General features: G+C 45.0%; 1 protein-coding gene across 1 annotated transcript in view; it reads left to right on the forward strand.

Annotated features, from left to right (window-relative positions):
* Nucleotides 1–7,457: 7,457 nt before the first annotated feature.
* The window catches only part of LOC120319539 (sortilin-related receptor-like), a 78,778-nt gene continuing 66,028 nt past the window's right edge, over nucleotides 7,458–20,207 (forward strand). Inside the window, exon 1 of the mRNA XM_039368484.1 lies at nucleotides 7,458–7,931. Coding sequence (XP_039224418.1) covers nucleotides 7,629–7,931 — 303 coding nt within the window. The 5' untranslated portion in view covers nucleotides 7,458–7,628. The remainder of the gene's footprint in view (nucleotides 7,932–20,207) is intronic.

Genomic DNA, 20,207 nt, shown 5'->3' on the forward strand with positions numbered 1-20,207 from the left:
CCGGGCGGCTTATAACATTTCAAAGATTCATCATATCATAGTTAAAAAACCCTACCCCACCCTCCATAGCAGGAACAACACAATTACATTAGCCACTGGATCGCCTTAATTTCAGTTTGTGATCCCTACAGATGAGTGTGGCATCTGCTTTACAACCATTGCATTCACTTAACAACCGCCACAACAAAGTTCATAAAGTCGGATCCGGTCATGGTGACACAGTTTACAACTATCACAATTTAATCGATGTAATCGCAGGGCTGAATTGCAGTCATAAGTCGAGGTTCACCTACATTACCACATGCTTACTTTAGTTCTGATCCTTCTCCCCTGTGACAATATGAATAATCTTCAGTAAAACAGTTTAGTGCATTTTAATCCAGAAATACACAAGAGGTCAGCCACAATCATGCAATTGCATGTTTTAAAAAAGCTTCACTTTCATAGTGTTGGCCGCCATCTTGCCTTTTGTGATCCTTTCCCTGCAGATACACTCAAAAAATTCAAAACAGTAATTAAGATTTGATCTCGCTTTTTTTTTTTTTTAAAAAAAAAAAAAGCTTGCTTTGATTTGACTCCAGGAACCCTCAATTAACATCAGATGACTAAAAAAAAATACTGTCTGGCTTGACTGTGACTAACTTGTGGGCTGTGGACAGAAGGATTGCATTAAAGGTGAATAAAGAAAATGCTCAAGAAAAATAAAACATCAGTCCGTCACTAGAACTGCTGGGTGGATGTCCCCGAGAATTGGATTGAAGGACAACTGCAACAAAGGTTGTCGGGAAGAAACCAGCGATGGGCTGAAGAAAGGAAAAACAGCACTGAGGAGGGTGGAGATGGGAGACCGAAGGGAAAATGACAGATTTAGGACAGTTGTGACCGATTGATCCCAAGCTGGAGGCTGTTTCCATCCGCCAAACGGAGCATCTTGCACTGAGAGAAGCAAGCCTCTGAAATGATTTTTAAAGGTTGCCTTTTTTTTTTTTTAACTCATCCAGAGCTGCAGCGATGGACAAATTGGCTGGATCGATTGAAAAGCCTTTTGCCTAATGAAAAAGCCAGCCCTTGGCAGTTCATAGTTATTTTAATAAAAGTTTTCGTGTTTTTTTTAATAAGGGTTATTGGCAGGTCTCGGGGCCAAAGGACGGATTATGTGCAGCCGATTTAAAAACACGAGCAAAATCACAATGAAAGGAAGGGTTGTTTGGTTATGTGGATGATGGTGACGATGATTGAGGATTGAAAGAAACAGAATATAACCTGTGATTAAGATGACAGTCTCGGGACATTCACTAGGAAGGGAAACTAGTGGGATTTTCAACAATCAGGGACTGCATTATATGATGGCTTAGTCACATTCTAATGGCTCTATGTTCTCTCCTCCTTGATGAAAAGACGGAATGCTTTTCACTTCCTCCCTTCCTTACAGATAAACCTCGACTTAACTACCGCAACCATGGAGTCTGGTCAAACTCACCTAACTGGTTTTCATGCCTAAAACAGGACTAGAACTCACAGTCCCTTACCTTAGTTATTGGATCAAAATCACCCAGCTGGCTTTCATGGCAAAAGTGGGACTAGAACTCACCATCTCCTAATGATTGGCCCCAAATGACCCAGCTGGCTTTCATGCCTTGGGTGGGACGAGAACTCCCACTTTCTAGCCTGGTGCATTAAATACTAGACCAGTGGTTCTCAACCTGTGGGTTGGGACCCCATTTGGGGTCGAACGACCATTTCACGGGGGTCGCCAAACAACGCAGTCCGCCATTTTTTTCCCCTTTTCCTTAGCTGTGCTACTCCCTCTTATTCTATTGGCTTTTGAAAGCCAATAGAAGAGACTCTCTTGAATAGAGTCTAATTCTATTGGCTTTCCAAAGCCAATAGGAATTGTCCAGGCTGTCTCTGCCCTGCTGAGCCCGCCAAAAGTCTCATTCTGCAAACGGTGCTGCACCAGTTGAGTAGTCCTTGACTTACGACCGGTTGAGTAGTCCTCAACTTACGACCGGTTGGGGGTCGCGGCATTAAAAAGGTTGCGAACCATTGTACTAGACCAAATGGCTTGGTCAGCCTCCCTTGGGGAGTCTTCCCAAACAGCCTTGCAAAGCAGGCCTTGCCTGACTCTCCTTTCCCAGGCTGCTACTTGTTTTTTGTTTGTTTGTTTGTTTATTTTTTTAAAGAAACAAGTATCTTTAACACTTTTTGGACCCTAGTCTGGGTTTTATCCAGAATTTTCAGTTCAGGAATTCAATTCGATTCCTGTCTTCTGCAGGGATGGATAGAATCTGTGAAAAGGACTCTCCTAGCCGGGCGTTTCATTTCATTCCCATTCACCTCCCATCAGCCTTTCATTGCAACTGCAATTTTAAGGCACCTCATTTTAAGGGGCAAGCAGACCCTTTGCAGCTTGTCTGGAGAGAGAATTGGCAGCTGTCGCTCGGAAGGACGAGACTGACCAAGCCATGGTTGGAGCAGCACAGCCGACTGCATAGCGAGGAGAGAGACTTAGATGGAGATTTTTATATTGTTGTGGCTCTTTGCTCTGATCCTTTGCTGCATAAAAGTGCTCTGGCATGTTCAAAACTCTCTCCTGCTGCAGTGAGACTCCGAAGCCTAGATGCCTCCTGATGTCCTTCAGAATTTGCTTAAGCAGAACTGATGGAATTAGTTTAACGACTCCGGGAAGAACAATACGTTCCCCCTTCCCAGGCTATCAGTAACACAGCGCTTTCAGATTGTGCCAGGACCACTTTTTTTTTTCTGCCTGCCTTAGCGGTTGCCCAGCGATGGCCTCTCCTTCTGCCTCCAAGGCCCAAACCCAACCCAAACTTCTAAAATAGGCTTTGCAGCATTTAGGAAAGAAAGCTTGAACTCAGCTGCCAACCAGAATGGGAAAAATGGACCTTCGTCCCTGGAAAAATAAGACAGCCCTGCTTTATTTGTGTGTTGGTTTGTCTGGCTGTTTATATCCCGCCTTTTATTATTTTTACTAATAACTCAAGACAGTGACATACCCAACAGACCTTCCTCCCCCCTATTTGCCCCACAATAACAACCCTGTGAGGTGGGTTAGGCTGAGAGAGAATGAATGGCCCAAAGTCACCCAGCCAGCTTTTGTGCCTAAGGCAGGACTAGAACCCACCGTCTCCTGGTGATTGGTCCAAAGTCGCCCAGCCTACGGTGAGACTAGAACTCACTGTCTCCCACTTTCTAGCCTGCTGTCTTAACCCCTAGACCCAAGCCACCTTGAAGCTGAAATCCTAACCAAAACCCCAAGGTCAAATCTTCACCTTCCCAAAGGTTCTCACATCAGTTCGAGGATGGGATCTGATCTATGCAAAGGTGTCTTTAAAAAAAAGAAGAAGTTTGAAATCCATGCACACAGAGAGAGGTTAATTACATGAGATCAAAACCCATGGGGCAAATTTCCCTTTGGAAACCTGAAGCTTGCATGTTTCAGGAATAAATAAAAGATTACGAGCCCCATTTAACTGCATTGAAGTGGTTCAACATCTCCTCATCTGAAGCAAAGCAAATTCAGGTCAGGCTGTCCCAGCAGAGCATGAAACAATATTTAGTTTTATTATCTACAGTTCTCAAATAAAAAGAGTCTGAGAATATATAAACAGAGGGATGATAACCAAGGGCTTGGTTTAAAGACTTCATTGCTTTCTGAAATTCTCTTTTAGCTCATCTTCTGAAACATCATGTGCCCTGAATTTGATTGACTGATGAACGTTGTGCCATCAAGTTGGCGTCAGATACAAACCCACGGATAAATGTTCTCCAGGAGGATTTGTCCCTAGCAGTGGTGGGATTTAAATATGTGAACAACCGGTTCTCTGCATGGATGCCGCTTCTGGAAGTCCATTCTGGGCCTGGGCAACAAAAAATTAGCTACTGGTTCTACCAAACTGGTGCGAATGACTGAATCCCACTATTGGTCCCTAGCTTGGTCCTTCAGATCTTCTATCAGATCTTCTAACAGGGCACTCATCACCACTCTAACGGAGTCCAGTCGCTCTTCTCTTCCTTTCCATCTCCCCAAATATTACAGACTTCTTCAGAGCTTGATCTTTGCGTAATGCATCCAGAATGTCAGCAATGCCTTGAGTTAGAACGGCTGGGTTGATGCATTTGACGATCCATTTGTTTGTTTTCTTGGTTGTCCCCGAATTTTCAGTCTTCTCAAACACCAAAGTACCAGAGGTTCAATATTCTTTCTATCCTGCTTTAGAGTCCAATTTTCACATCCAGTGCCCTGAATTCACACGACGTGGTGGTAAATAATGACAAACCATTCCTGTATTAAGAAAAATCGCATGATAGCAAATATGGATCGTGCACTGAATTAAGAGACTAGAGACCATCCACAAGAAAGAACGCAGGTTATCAGATGCTGCAGATATCCACAATTGGTCCCACAACGTGAGCCGATTTTAGGACTTTTTGTGCGTCCAGCCAGAAGCTTTCTTTCTTGCTCTGTGTTGCAGGTCTTAACAGTATTGTCTCTTTTGGATATATTACTTCCCTTCGCTTGTGACCTAGGAAATGGCCTTCTGATGATATTAACAATATGATCCAAGATTTGGAGAAAACACTTCTGCCCTTGAGACTACGAGCCAAAGAAATTTGGCCAGATGGCAGAAACAGGAAAAGATTAAGCAATGACTGGCTAATTCTGTGCCCACCTATGGAGTCCTGGCACCAAACCAGAGCCTGCTAATTTGTTCAAAACGGACGAGATGGCTGCTCAAAAGAGACCTTCAAAAGTCCGGTCTTTAGGGGAAGATTCTCTTTTGTGCTGATGACTTACAAACTCTTGAAAATGGCATCCATCAGGACTTCAACCCTAATTCCGAATTGCATCCTTTCTTGATCTTTTGGTTTATCAGTCGGAAGAGCCCGTTTCCTCGACAAAGGAGGAGGAGCCTCATTACCTCCAGGTGAGCAGTATCCCCCCTGCCAAAAAGACTTGGTCATTCTTTGGGGCAGGAGGTCAGCAGGGGAGCAGTGGGGTTGAGAGGAGTCCACATTGCCCCTATGGATGGAGTTGAGGAGATGCATAATGGGGAATTTTATTATTTTAACTGCCATGTTCCTAGCTTAGGACCAATTATAATGTTCTTTCCCACTTCAAGACGATGGAGATTCTTCTATGAGCTTCCAGCCATAGTGGGCAGAGAAGAATTCCTGCTTTGCAAGTTGCCCACCCTCAAAATGCAGCAGATGCCCACAAATTTCTTTCCTGACCAATGCTCAAGCTTCTTCCTTTTGCGTTGGCTTCTCTGAACGTTGCTAGTATCCCCCATATATGTTTCCATCCGATTCCTGCGGCATCTTGCTCCCAGCAGACAGCCCTTCCTTGGATGTGCAAAATCAGACGTGTCCCTTGCATCAATATTTGCCCTGAGAACATGGCTGGAATAGCAGCCTAAATTTGCAAGGGAAGCTGGAAAATGGCACAGATCTGTACTGTGCATAGTGGATTTTGATGAGGCTATGAGAGGGGAGGGATGGCGTGGTGGCTCGGCGGTTAAGACGCTGGGTTTGTCTGCTGGAAAGCCAGCAGCCTGGATTCAAGACCCAAGCACCACGCAAGGGGTGAGCTCCTGTTCTCATCTCAGCTCCTGCTAACCTAGCAGCTTGAAAGCATGCTAGCATGAGTAGATAAATAGGTACCACTTCAGTGGGAAGGTGACAGTGCCCCATGTCATCATGCTGGCCACATGACCTTGGAAATGTCATTGGATAGTGTTGGTTCAATGGCCTTGAAACGGAGATGAGCACCGCCCCCTATAGTTGGCAACGACTAGCAGAGTACAATCCGCAGGGACTCCTTTACCTTTTATATGAGAAGGGAGAGTCCACCTCACATTACGGTTTGAACCTGGCAGAAAAGGGTCTTATTCCATCCATTCATCATGCCCAAACAAGAGAAACCTTGACGGGCAAAAAGGCCCTTCCTTGGGCTGTTACACCTTATCCCAGGCTGTCTTCGCAGAGCAATATATGACATTCTCCAGAGCTTTTAAGGACATCTAGCAAACTGTCATATCTTCTGGCCCAGACAGGTGTTAGAAGTAAAGTCTTTTAATTTATTTTTTTTATCTATAATTCTCTGTCTCTGTTTCTTTCTTAACTGATAAGCCAGCCATCTCCCTGGTTTATTAGCATTACAAAATGTATTTTGTTTCATAAACATTAAATTAGTTGCAGCTTAATAATAAATAAATAAGCAAACATGGCGACTGCTTTGGGAAGAAGGTTACAGTTTATTGCAGAGAGATGGTTCTTCAGGAAAGTGCAGAGGAGAGAAGGGGCTGAGCACATGGTGTAGTAGGTTTTTATACCCCCTCTAGCCTTTTGTTTGGAATGGTTTCCTGTTCCTGTGGCATGAATCTTGTTTCTGAGTGTTTGTCTAGGCCTTGATATCTGTGGTTTAATTCTATTATCATATCCTGCTTCCCAGGTGATGGGGCTAATGGCTCCTAGAGTTTGGGTGGGGTCTGCAGATCTTCTCTTTTGTCTTCTTGATTGCTCTGGCTCCAACTTTCTGATGGTTTTACATCTGCATTTGTATGGGCCTAGCTCTTGCTTGGGGCAGAGAGATAGATTTGGGGCCAGGTTTGGTTTTAAAAAGTCCTTTTGAGGAAAAATATATTTTTTCTGCCCTTTTTAATATTTCTTTCTCTGGGCTAACTTCCCTCACAGGTAAACCTTTGCAGGATTCGGTTCTTCTGTATCAACCCTCCGTTGGAACCACAAAGTCCGGCACCGCAGCCAAGTAATAAAAGAAGCCACCAACAAGTGGGTCCGTTTGTGGCCTGCCAGATTTTGGCTGCAGAACTGTGACCTCCCCGAATATTCTTGCAGCCAGCAGCAGTGCGGTAACAATCCAGATGTGGGTGATTCATCCAAGGGAAGCAGCTGTTGTAGCACACACAAGCCAGCCAAAACAGAGTTTCCCTCTTGCTTTAGAGGGGATGCAGAAAGTGCCAAGACGACCTGTGTGTGCTTCAGATTTAGCACACCTGGTTTGCACTTCTCTCCTCTTGGGGCTCACGTGGGTCCCCCCTTTCCTTCTTAGAAAAGAGGGAGGGAAGGGAAGGGAAAAGGAGCATACAGACAAGGAAGGAAGGAAGGAAGGAAGGAGGAAGCAAGTAAGAAAGGAAGTAGAGAGTCAAGGAAGGAGGAAAGAAGGAACAGAGTGTCAAGGAAGGAAGGAGGAGAGAAGGAGCACAGAAGGAAGGAAGGAAGATCAGAAGAAAGTGCGCGGCCGGAGCTCAGCGCGCGCACGCTTTTGAGTCCGGCCGCGCGGGCGCGCCCCCGTGCACCGAGCCGTCTCCGACGCCCACGCGTGGCTGGCTTTCCCCCCATCTCCCCCCTCCCCGTCTCCCCGGCCGGGCGCGCGTCGGTGCCGAGGCGGGCGGGGGCGCGCGCGCGCGGGGGGGGGCCCTAAGGGGGTTGCCCCGGCCGGGCGCGGCGCCTGCAGCCGCGGGGGCTCCTCCGTGGCGCGCGCCGCAGAGCCGAGCATCCCCGGGCTGGCACATTCTCTCCGGGCGGCGGCGCCCCACTTGGCCGCTGCCGAGCGCGCAGAGCCGGCGGAGGAGCGGGCGAGGAACATGGCGACAGGCGCCGGCGGGAAGCCCGGCTCTGCCCCGGCCGCCCTTCGGCCGGTGCTGCTGCTGCTGCTGCTGCTCGCGGGGCCCCTCCGGCCGGCCCCCCCCGCCGCCGCCTCCCCCTCTCCTCGGCGGAGCCTGCGGTTGCAGGGCGCCCTGACCCCGCGGCCCCAGGATCGGGGCTTCGCGCTGCTGCAGGCTCCGGATCCCCCCGGCCCCGGACAGCCCCCGCGGCGGAGAAGGAGCGCCCAGCCGTCCCCGCCGCCCCCGCCGCCGCCGGAGGAGCCGGTGAAGGTGTACGGCCAGGTGAGCGGTCCTCGGACGGGCAGCTCTGCTCTGCCGCGGCGCGACCCTCTTTGCTGCCCCCCCTCCCCTCTCCCCGAGTTGCTGGCCTCCGTCAGTCCCGGGTGTGCCAAGCGCAGAGGAGGGGGCTCCCCCCCTCCCCCGGGAAACGTCCTTGGATAGAGCCCCTTTGCCGCCACTCGCAGACTCCCCCTCCCCACTGTGGTCTTTGCGCCCGCGGGGGTTCGGTTTTTCGGGAGGAAGGGGGGGGAGAAAGAGCCCGACGACGCTTGCTGGAAGGCGAACCATAATTCAGGGGTCCCCTCTTCCCCCTCCCCTTGGTTGGGGCTTTAATTGAGGAGGGGGGCTTGGTTTGTCCTGCAGCCGCCGAGAAACGAGCTACCGGTACCTGCCTAGCCATGAAGCCGGCTACTTTATCTTTTGGGGGAGGGGATGTCAATCAGGGCGAAGTGCCTCGGGCTCCGTTGCAAGGGGAGGGGAGGAAGGGGAGGGGAGCAAATTAGAATTAGGTGGCAGGGATCGGGGGGGGGGGGGGCAGGGTGTGAATCTTCCCGCAGGCAGATATTTAAAGGTTAACATCCTTGGTGGAGGGTGCGGTGCAAAAGGAGCATCGCCAAGGTTGTTTAAGGCAGGGGTCCAGAGCGACTACCATGGACCAAGTGGAATGTTTGTTATCTTGCTTGCAGCCCTCTCGCCAAGGGCTGGGATAGCCTGGGATGCTGGGTTTCTCAGGGGAAGGCGGTCTGAAAAAAAAAAAAAAAATCACGCACATCGAGCCTGCTTTGCAGTTGGACTTCATGGTCTGTTGCAAGAAGAACTGGAAATTCCAGTTTTTATGGCACTCATTTGTCAGCTGTTTGCAAACCATTCCTATCAGACTGTCATTTTCTTGGTGTAACCTGCAGCTGTCCAGGTTTGAGTCCCAAAGATGCTTCCCCCCCCCCCCCAAGGGCAACTGGACTTCCTTGGTTTTTGCTTTGAAAATGTTCTGCTTCTCATCCAAGAAGCTCCTTCGGTTCTGATATTCCCCATCAGGCAGCTAGAACTGAAGAAGCTTCTTAGATGAGAAGCGAAACATTTTCAAAGGAAAAAAACAAACAAAACAAAGCCCTCTTGGTTTTGGAAAGCCATCCGTGATCTGGATGACCTAAAATCTCCATAGGCACGGAGGGTGCCTGTGTTTCCATCAACCGTGGCAAACAATATGGGGAGCTGGGTGCCCACTGAACTTCAACGCTGACATAGCTTTTGGATCTTCCTCATCTAGGAAGGATGAAATACACAATTGTCCTCGGGTGTGCGTAGCTGGAATTCCTTGTGCAAGAACCGTAGGGGTGTCCTCTCAGAACTTCTCCATCTCCTAATTAGACAAGCTCGTTTGCCTTTTTTGTGATGTCAGTCTACGTTGTCTCTGTTGATCCCATGAGACACCTCAAGTTCCAACCTTCTCCTTTTTCTCCATGACATAATAGCTGATGTGAGATTAAAGGGGAACTGTCTTTAAATTTAAGGAAGGCCTCTGAAAGAATAAGAAGTTGTGAGGAAACGCAGTTCCCTGCTGAAATGAAAGAGTTACTCGCATTTCTAATCGGCAGCCGGAAGTATTGTCAGAAATGGCAACCACTATTTTTAAGAAAGATGGAAGAGAGTGTGAAGAGCACAATAGACCTTCTGTTTGCTTAAAGGTGCTCATGAGGTTCCTACGAGGTAATCCAGATTAAGACCCAGATTAAGACGATTTCTATCCCCTGGGCCTAGCCCCAGTCAACAAACATTGCCTTCTTTTTTAACCACAAGCCATAAATCTTGTCAGTTCAACAATGGTTTGTTATTTTGGCATCATGTTTGTAGGCTAACGAAGGGAGCAAAACTGACCAAGAAGACACCAGGTTAAGCAATGGTCTTCAGAATGCCCAAATATTCATTAGCTGGAAAAGCCGATGATTTAAGTGTAAAATCAAGTCTTCCTGGATGTCTAAACTCCATTAAACCAACCCAAAACTTCTGGATCCCAGAATTTTACTGGCTGGGCACTGGCTTTCCATGGCTGCATTTCTCTTTTCCCCCCCAATTCCTTTGTTCTTCCTGTTTCCCCCCCCCCCCAAGGACCCCAAAGATGTGTGAAAATCTGGATCATTCAGTGCTTCCCTCTGGATCCTTTTGGTGTGTTTTTTCAAATGCTTGAGACCTGCTTCCTAGAATAAAGTCTGAGCCTTCCTGTCTTATAGCAAAATGAAGTCTTAGAAACCCACTGCAGAACTAGACAGCTTTTCCCAGGCCAAGATAATGCATAAATGTAATGGGGAGGGGGGGGGGCAAGAACAGGCCTTTAACCTGATAGAAAGCCTTTCCCCCACTTTATGATGGGACAGTGACTAGGAAGGAAAAATTAGATTTCCCCCCCCCCAAAAAAATAGACCTCCTTATGTACAAGTAGTCCTCGGCTTACGACCACAATGGAGCCCCAACTTTCTCTTGCTAAGCGAGACAGCTGTTAAGTGAGTTTTGCCCCATTTTACGACCTTTCTTGCCACAGTCGTTAAGGGAATCACTGCATTTGTTAAGCTAGCAACGTGGTTGTTAAGCGAATATGGCCTCCCCCCTTGACTTTGCTTGTCAGAAGGTCGCAAAAGGGGATCACGTGACCCTGGGACACTGCGACCGTCATAAATGTGAGTCAGTCGCCAAACGTCTGAATTTGGATCACCTGACCCCGGGGAGGCTGCAACGGTCGTAGGGGCGAAAAATAGCCCAAAGTCACTTTTTTCAGTGCTGTTGTAACTTTGAACGGTCACTAAATGAATGCTTGTAAGCTGAGGACCACCTCTATGCCCATCCTAACTTTGTCATCATTCCGATTTCAGAGCATTAAAAAATCCCTCCGTCCCCCCCCCCCAAGGCTTCTGTAGTCTAGCATTTGGTTGTCCCCCATAGCAGCCAACTGGATGCCTTTGAAACTCAGCCAGAAACCAATGTCAACATGTTGATGTCCCATGACATACTAGAGGTAATATCAATCTTCACATCGATACATGCACTTTTAATTTTAATAACGTCTGTGCTGGCTAGAAATTATAATTCAGTATCTCAGGTTGGATCAAGTTGACCTTGGCCAACACAGTTTCAGCCTGTTCAGTTCTTTCTGCTAGGGTGTCTCTGTTTTCATCATTCCAAGAGAACAATAAATAATAAGATATGGGCCACCAGAGATGGCTGGAGAATATCGTTAGGCAAGTGAGTGGCTCGCTGTTTTTGCTCAGCTGCCTGTTCAAAATGAGTCTGGGTGGCCTCTTTTCAATCAGCAAAATTACACAGTTCATCTCTGCCATTTCTGTGTTTTTCAGGCAGAAAACTTTCCACAGCCAAGTTGTTCCTGGTTATCAATCGTGGGCTTGAATTTTTTTTTTTTTTAAAAAAAGCCTCAAAACCAAAGGTGTCCTTTGTAAGAAGAAAACAAATCTGAAATTCCCATTTGCAGTTTCATTATAATGCTCGGTCTTGTTATTCAAAACCTTCCAGCGGTAACTCTGTGTCAACAGCCTGTGTTGATAGCAGCTGTCTGCATGTTCAGGTGTTTGCTCCTTTGTGCTTTGAAAAGGGAGAATTTTGCAAATTGAGGACAAGTGATTTTTCTGAAACCCACGTTGGTCATTAGAAAAGAATTCATAGCTAATTGCTTGCTTCTCTGTCATTGCAAGGTTCCTATGACCTTTCAGATACTGTAAAAAACAATGCACGGGATTCTTAGCAAACTCATGGGTCCTGGAGCTGTCAATATGCACTCTTTTTATTCAGGTGCATTTCTCTCCTAGGAATGTGTCCTTCATAGGAAATATAATAGTTTCAGAACTTCCCTTAATAGACCCTTGACTTTCCTTGTCCAGTAAAGCATGTTTTCTATCAGAAGAGAATATTTGTAGCTATGGATCGAACTGAGGGATCCTTGGTGCTCTCCAAGCTTGGTGCTTTTCTTGCAGTTGAATATAGTAGTAGTAGTAGTAGTAGTAGTAGTACTACTACTACTACTACTACTACTACTACTACTACTAATAATAATAATAATAATAATAATAATAATAATAATAATAATAATGTGGTAGTGCCTGGAGACAGCAAAATAGATGAGAAAGAACTGGAGAAGATAACAAAATACAAAGACCTACAAATAGAAATAGAAAGACTGTGGCAAAAGCAAGCAAGGGTAGTACCAATAGTCATAGGCTCCTTGGGTGCAATCCCAAAACAACTGGAGCACCACTTGAACACCATTGGCATTGACAAATTCGCTATTAGTCAATTGCAAAAGGCGGCCTTACTAGGAACTGCTTCCATCCTGCGACGATATCTGTAATACCATCAAACATCCACATCTGCCTATGCCAGGTCCTGGGGTAAGGACTCGATAGGTAGAGAAAATGCCAAATCCAGTCTGAACATCTGGCTGACTGTGCAATGATCAATAATAATAAAAAAGTTAGAAGGGCCCTTGGAGGTCATCTATCCAACTCCTTGCTCAGGCAAGAAACCCTACACCATTTCGGACAAATGGCTGTCCAGTCTCTTCTTAAAAACTTCCAGTGTTGGAGCATTCACAGCTTCTAGAGGCAGGTTGTTGCACTGGTTAATTGTTCTCACTGTCAGGAAGTTTCTCCTTAGTTCCAGGTTGCTTCTCTCCTTGATTAGTTTCCATCTGTTGCTTCTTGTCCTGCCTTCAAGTGCTGTGGAGAATAGCTTGACTCCTTCTAATATCTAATGAATATTGTCCAAGCTCCTTAAGAAATCTCTTCAGCTGAGGAATATGTACAAGAAACGGGCAAAAAATGTCAAGCATATTGTGAGGCATGAAAAAAAAAAAAGAGCTACGGCTTTGCTTTGTACCGCTGTCTTGATTTTATGGGGGCTAGCACTGATAATGGTATCTAGTTAGGTAATGAAAGGTCTTCAAGAAAACAACCAAGCTTGGAGAGCATGAGAACCCCACCTGTTTTGCATATTGCCATTGGATTCCTTGCCTGATACAGACATGTTTTGAATTGTGTTCTAAAGGCCAACATCAAGTCCAACAGGCTGGGGATGTCGAGATAATGACTCAACACTTCTCAAGGACATCTGGTCCAACAGCAACAGAGGGTTCATTGTTGACCTGTGCAATAGTTGGCCAAAGAGATAGTAGAGACTAATGCCTGTTGGGTTTGGTGAAGCTGCATGGCAGGTGGCCAGTATTGGACAAAATCAAGGATGAGCGTAGCAAGTGATTGTGGTTTGTTCCCATTGCTTCATGGTTAGTTTCAGCCACATTGTTGCACCACACATCCCTGGCATGAATGATGAACTAGATGGAAAACACGTCCAAAGCAGAATTCAAAACATTATCCACCTCCTCTATATTGCAAGATTCTGTTAATGTAACCTTAGGATAGGGGTCTTCAAACATGGCCCTTTTATGACTTGTGGACTTCAACTCCCAGAATTCCTCAGCCAGCTGAGGAATTCTGGAAGTTCACAAGTCATAAAAGGAAAAGGCCAAGTTTGAAGACCTCTGCCTTAGGATAAAGTAGAATTAGTGTATTTCATTGTGTTTCCTGTCTGATCTGCCTGACATATTCGCTGAAGGCAAAGTGCTCATTCAACCTGGCCATTGGCTTGGCTAGAGGGTGAAGCTCCTGTTGGTCTTCCAAGTCCTTGACTGGTCACTGGATTCCCTTAGAATTAGATTTGAAATCTACCCTTAAAATTGCTGAAATTGAGAAACGCGTAGCTTTTCCCAACTTCTCAACTTCATGATGGGGTTGAAATTTCAGAGTTCCTAGCAGGAATGGCAGCTGAGCCATTTTATGAGTTGCAGTCCCGCCCATCTGGATGGCACCTGCTTGGCACAAGTTTGCCGTATATTTTACTTAAACTGAATGTAGCCCCAAGAGACCATTTATTGATTTGTGAGCATAATTTCCTGAGTGTAATGAAAATGGATTGCTGGTCACCTGTGGTCCTTAATTCTAATCATAGATCCTTGTTTTTTCGTTTCCTGCCACCCGCTGGATGTTTCCTGTGACATCTCAGAAATGGCTTGATTTCAAGGAACAGGATTAAATGTTAATCTTTTGCATAGTTTAGGATGTGAAATATCATCTTCCTTCCAGCTGTTGCGCGGTTCATTCTCATGCAGAATTAGCTTCTATAATTCCGATTTCTTCATCCGTTATTGCTCCAGTCCGTGATGGTGATTTATTATTATGCTGATTATACAGATGAAGAAACTCAACCTTGGAAGGGAATATTTTGCCCCAGGGAATGAGTTAGAGGAGGGAGAGACACAATTAAATCTCTGCCAAATCTCCTCTAACCGAAAGAGGAGCACAAGCTCTGTTATTTTTCTCTCTTGCTCTCTCTTTTTAAATCTATACAGTAAAGACTTAAATAATTAAGTATTTTATTTCTGTCACACTCCAGGCCAATGTCCAATCTATCTAACAGGTTGAAGGATGATGTTGGCAAAACTTTGCTTTGTTAAACAGGCAGAAAACCCATTTGTCCTTGCATGTTCTTTTGAGTCTACTTAGCTTATTGCATGAACACAACCAAGGGCTGCTTATTCAGTAAACCATCATTAAACAAACGGTGGCTTCTTGTGACCTGAAAATTTTGCCCATGGCTGTGAAGGTGCAGAGTTCAGCCATTGGTGTAGTGGCCATTCAACGTTACGATAGCCCTGAAAAAAGTATTCCAGTTGACCAGCCCTCACATTTACGACCATTGCAACATCTCCATGGTTGTGTGCTGAAAATGCAGGTGCTTGGCAGCCGGCATTTGATTGACATTTGTGACCTTCTCAGCTGGCTTCCGAGAAGCAAAGTCAACGGGAGAAGGTAGATTTGCTTAACCGACTGTATGATACTTAACAGTTGCAGCGATTCACTTAACAACTATGGCAAGGAAGGTGGTAAAATTGGGCATAGCTCACTTAACAACCAACTTGTTTATTTAAGAGGAGGGGGAGGGGGAGGACTGTTGGGTCCTTGGTGCTTTCAGCTTGCTGGCTTTCTAGCAGACATTTCATTACCAAACTAGGTAGCATCATCAGCGCTAGCACCAAGAACCCCACAAAGTCAAGACAGTATTTTAATCAAAGCCCTAGCAATTTTTCTCACACGCCTCACAATATGCTTGACATTTTTTGCCCGTTCTTGTAGATCAGTGGTTCTCAACCTTTTTAATGCCGCGACCCCCAACTGGTCGTAAGTCGAGGACTACTCAACCGGTCGTAAGTCAAGGACTACTCAACTGGTGCAGCACCGTTTGCAGAATGGGACTTTTGGCGGGCTCAGCAGGGCAGAGACAGCCTGGACAATTCCTATTGGCTTTTGAAAGCCAATAGAATTAGACTCTATTCAAGAGAGTCTATTCTATTGGCTTTCAAAAGCCAATAGAATAAAAGGGAGTAGCACAGCTAAGGAAAAGGGGAAAAAATGGCGGACTGCGTTGTTTGGCGACCCCCGTGAAATGGTCGTTCGACCCCAAATGGAGTCCCGACCCACAGGTTGAGAACCACTGTTGTAGATATTCCTCAGTTGAAGATATTTCTTAAGGAGCTTGGACAATATTCATTGGGTAGCTTTACTACATGGGGAGCCCAGATTTTGCAGGCTCATCAGAAACAGAAACAGGGAGAGCAAAGCTGGATGAATGGGGGTATCACTTTCTACTCTTAGGAATATCTCCTTCGTTGCTTTTTTTAATCTCTCTCCGCCCACTAAACCCCAACATGATATTTATCCTTCATAAAGGAGTTAATTCCTTAACAGGGACTGCCCTCTTTTTGTGGGGAGTTGAAGCGTGCTGGGCTCCGGGCTGACGTCACCTGAAGCTGCACACCTGCTCTCTGCGCTGTTTACTTCTGAAGGGCGGCTCCAGAAGAACGGCTCCAGGTCTCCTGGGCTCAACCTCAGGCTCTAAGTCACAAACAGGCCATTAATGAGCCGTTGGCTTCATATTTAGAAGTCCCTCAGGCAGAACGGAGCTGTTGGGAGCCGTTTTGACAAGGAGCTGGAAGTGACCTTGCTGTCTTATGAAAAGTTTCTCTGAACATTGACTGTATCGGCCTCGTGTGGGGATGTGCATGCAGGTCACGGGACACGGGGTACCGGGGACTGGAAGAGAAGGGACTAATGTGGCAACATGGGAAAGGACCAGACTGGACAAAGTTTTATTCCAGTTTCACCTTTGGAATCATCTTCTTCTTCTTCTTCTTCTTCTTCTTCTTCTTCTTCTTCTTCTTCTTCTTCTTCTTCTTCTTCTTCTTCTTCTTCTCTTCTTCTTCTTCTTCTTCTTCTTCTTCTTCTTCTTCTTCTTCTTCTTCTTCTTCTTCTTCTTCTTCTTCTTCTTCTTCTTCTTCTTCTTCTTCTTCTTCTTCTTCTTCTCCTCCTCCTCCTCCTCCTCCTCCTCCTCCTCCTCCTCCTCCTCCATTATTGTTGTTGTTGTTATTATTTGTTTTTTATTGTTACAAATCATAAATGCTTAGTAAACAATGTGATGTCCGGGTCCATTTGTTACTCAATATTACATCTTAACATTCTTCAATATCAGTCTGTTCAATACTACACAATCCAATGTTTTTTCTTTTTTTCCTGATCCTCTTTTCTTCCCATATTGTTTTCATTTTCCCAACACTACGCAAATACAGTTCTTGCTACTATTAACACAGACAAAATTAAGTATACACATCCTCATCATATTTTTCTAGGTATACAAACAACAACATCAGTTTATAACCTCTTTTCTAACCAGTTTATATTTCAATTGTATTTGCAATTAAAGTCTCCTTGTTAAATCAATATCTTGTTTTTCAAGCTTTTATTTAAGTTTAATTTCCCATCAATATTCAGAATATCTTTGTCAGTGATGATTTTCTCTGTACTTGTTAGCATTTGTGTAGCTAAGAATATCATTTACTGTATATAAGCCATCCTGGTGTTTTCATAGTTCCCATCTCAAAAAAAGGTGCTACTCCTTTGGAATATTCTGATCGATGCTGAATGGGTAGTTCTTGACTTATAACAAAACAACTGTTCATTTAGTGATGCTTCAAAGTTACAACAGCATGAAAAAAAATGATTTACAATCATTTTTTACCCTTATGACTGTTGCAACGTCCCCAGGGTCATGTGATCAAAATTCAGATGCTTGGCAACTGACATGTACTTACGACGGTTGCAAGTGTCTCGAGGTCATGTGATCCCCTTTTGTGGCCTTCTGATAAGCAAAGTCAATGAGAGAAGCCCGATTCACTTAACAACCATGTTACTAACTTGACAACTATATGATTCACTTAACTGTGGCAAGAAAGGCTGTAAAATGGGGTAAAACATACTTAGCATCTCTCTCTCCCTCCTTCTCCCTCTCCCTCTCTCCCTATCTCTCCCTCTCCTCTCTCTCCCCCTCTCCCTCTTTCTCCCTCCCTCCCTCCCTCTCTTTCTCTCTCCCTCCCTCTCCCTCTTTCTCTCTCCCTCTCCCTCCCTCTCTCTTTCTCTCTCCCTCCCTCTCCCTCTTTCTCTCTCCCTCTCCCTCCCTGTCTCTCTTTCTCTCTCCCTCCCCCTCCCTCTCTTTCTCTCCCTTTCTCTCCCTCTCTTTCTCTCTCCCTCCCTCTCCCTCTTTCTCTCTCCCTCTCCCTCCCTCTCTCTCTTTCTCTCTCCCTCCCCCCTCTCTCTCCCTCCCTCTCCCTCTTTCTCTCTCCCTCCCCCCCTCTCTCCAGCAAATTTCCCATTTTTCCAAAGAAATGGAAGGAAAAATAGGGCAATTGATGTTGAAGAAAGCATTGATTTGCTCCCCAAACTGGAAGGGCTCCAAATCTTTAAACAATTTCCCATTTGATGTCATGCAGAAGGTAGATATTTATGCATCTATTTGTGTACATGAGTGGTTTGCCAGGGGGCACAGTTGCATCTGGAGAAGAGATGCTGCATTTCACCCAAACTGGAACCTATTTGGGTGGAAATGGAAGTTCAGCTACTTCCTTCTTCCTTCCCCTCTTCCCTCCTTTCCTGAAAAGGGACCAGGTTTTGACCATATTCCTTGTGAAAAATTTCCTTTGTGACTTAATTGTAGTGTTGCAGAAAGGTAGAGTTGGAGATTGAAAGCTGCACAGTTGAAGGTCAGGACACAAAACTGTAGCTTTTCCTGGATTTGATTCCCTGTTCTGAGGTAATTTATCTTCTCCTTTTTTTGATTCCCTGTTCTGAGGTAATTTATCTTCTCCTTTTTCTATAGCAGTATCTCTCAACCTTGGCAACTTTAAGAGGTGTGGACTTCAACTCCCAGAATTCCCCAGCCAGACACTGTTTATAGCAATGAGCAGATTGTGAATAATGCACACATTTGTTAGTGTGTCTGTGTGCAGAAGCTTCATATTATGGTCCAATATTCTGGTTTTGCTTCAGTGTTTCTTTGTAACTGTTCTGTTGAGCCTTTCTCCTTGATAGTTATAATAAGGATCTGCCATCTGCTTTGAAAACGTTGCCTAAATTGTGCAGCATAAATGCTTCTTTTTAAACAAAATCCCCTAAAGCAAATATAATATAATTACCTTTTAAGTATAGATTAATTTATGCAGGCTTTTTAAAAAATGTTGATTTTACTACTCTGTTGATTTAGCTGTGTTTATACAGTATTCCTCTGTCTTTTCTGCTTTAGCTGTGTTTGTTTTCTTTGCTTCTTTCTCTTTAGCTAATTTATTTGTTTCTTTTTTTTCTCTTATGGGGGTGATATTGTTATAATGTATTATTTTTAACATGAACATCCCTGGAAGTTTTTGTTCTGCTTTTTAAACTAAAGTCGGAGAAAAACGAAGATAAAAATGCCAAACTAAGAAATAATAACTTAGCACAGTGCTGGCTGGGGAATTCTGAGAATTAAAGTCCACGCCTTTTATGTTGCTAAGGCTGAGAAACCCTGCGTTTATTTAGTTTATTTATTAAACAAATTTATATAGCTGCCAAGCTCAAAGGTAACTCTAGGCGGCATACAAAATTTAAAAAATCTATCATATAATAAAAACCCATAAGAAAACTCCACAGGTTAGCAGCATATCTACAGAATCTTCCCAATTTTTCTATATTGTCTGTTCCCCAATTTACACTTGCTAAAAGTGTAAAGACGGACCATAATAGCAATTTTCCAATATTTGAGGGGCTGCTACAAAGAAGAGGGGGTCCATCTATTTTCCAAAGCACCTGAAAGCAGGACAAGAAGCAACGGATGGAAACTAATCAAGGAGAGAAGCAACCTAGAACTAAGGAGAAACTTCCTAACAATGAGAATAAGCAACCAGTGGCACAGCTTGCCTTCCGGAGTTGTGGGTGCTCCATCACTGAAGGTTTTTAAGAAGAGACTGGACACCCACTTGTCTGAAATTGTACAAGGTCTCCTGTTTGGCAGGAGGTTGGACTAGAAGATCTCCAATGTCCCTCCCAACACTTGGTATTCTGTTATTCAGACTCCCTGGAGATTTACAGCCATTCCTTGTACAGTAGATGATCTGTTTGAACCAGGGTTTTGAGAACTCGGAAAGAAGCTAGCCTTTTCCTCAAATGACAACTAGGTTGGAGATTTCTTACCACAGAACATTTGATTTTCAGAAAGCAAACGGATGAGGTTGCTCCCTACAGTTTCTTCTAGATCAGCGATTCTCAATCTTCGTGTGACGGTGACCCCGTCACACGGCCGCGCCGTGCATGTGCGGCGCCACCCCCTGGGGGGGGGAAATGGCAGATCGCGTTGTTTCGCGACCCCCACAAAATGGTCGATCGACCCCAAATGGGGTCGCGACCCATAGGTTGAGAACCGCTATTCTAGATCTAGAATGCTCTTGCTAACCTTGGTTCTCATTCTGGAGAAACGAGATCTCCAAAGAAAGGACTGCAGTTTCCTGAAGAATTTCTGTCATGTCCAGAGGCATATGTGTAAATAAAGACCGTGCTAAAGTCTACTGTTTTGCTTTCCATCCTGCCAGCTTCCAAAAGATTAAACAAATACACACAGGAAATGTCAGTTTTACCTTCACCTTTGGGATTAATACAGAAATAAAAGGCAACAATGCCCGCTTCCTAATCAGGGGGAGTAATGCTGTTCTCGAATATTATTTTAGTGCACCCAAAATTATGGCACTGGCAGATAGGAGCTTGACTCATATCTTTTCAGCAAGACTTATCTCTTCTGTTTATGTTATTTTATTTTGAATCATTACTCTGCATTATTTCCTTGCAGCAAACTGGAAAGAAAATTTTC

Source organism: Crotalus tigris, unplaced genomic scaffold (genome assembly GCF_016545835.1).
Source record: "Crotalus tigris isolate CLP2741 ecotype Arizona unplaced genomic scaffold, ASM1654583v1 scf7180000020806.364445, whole genome shotgun sequence".
In the NCBI taxonomy this organism is placed as follows: domain Eukaryota; kingdom Metazoa; phylum Chordata; class Lepidosauria; order Squamata; family Viperidae; genus Crotalus; species Crotalus tigris.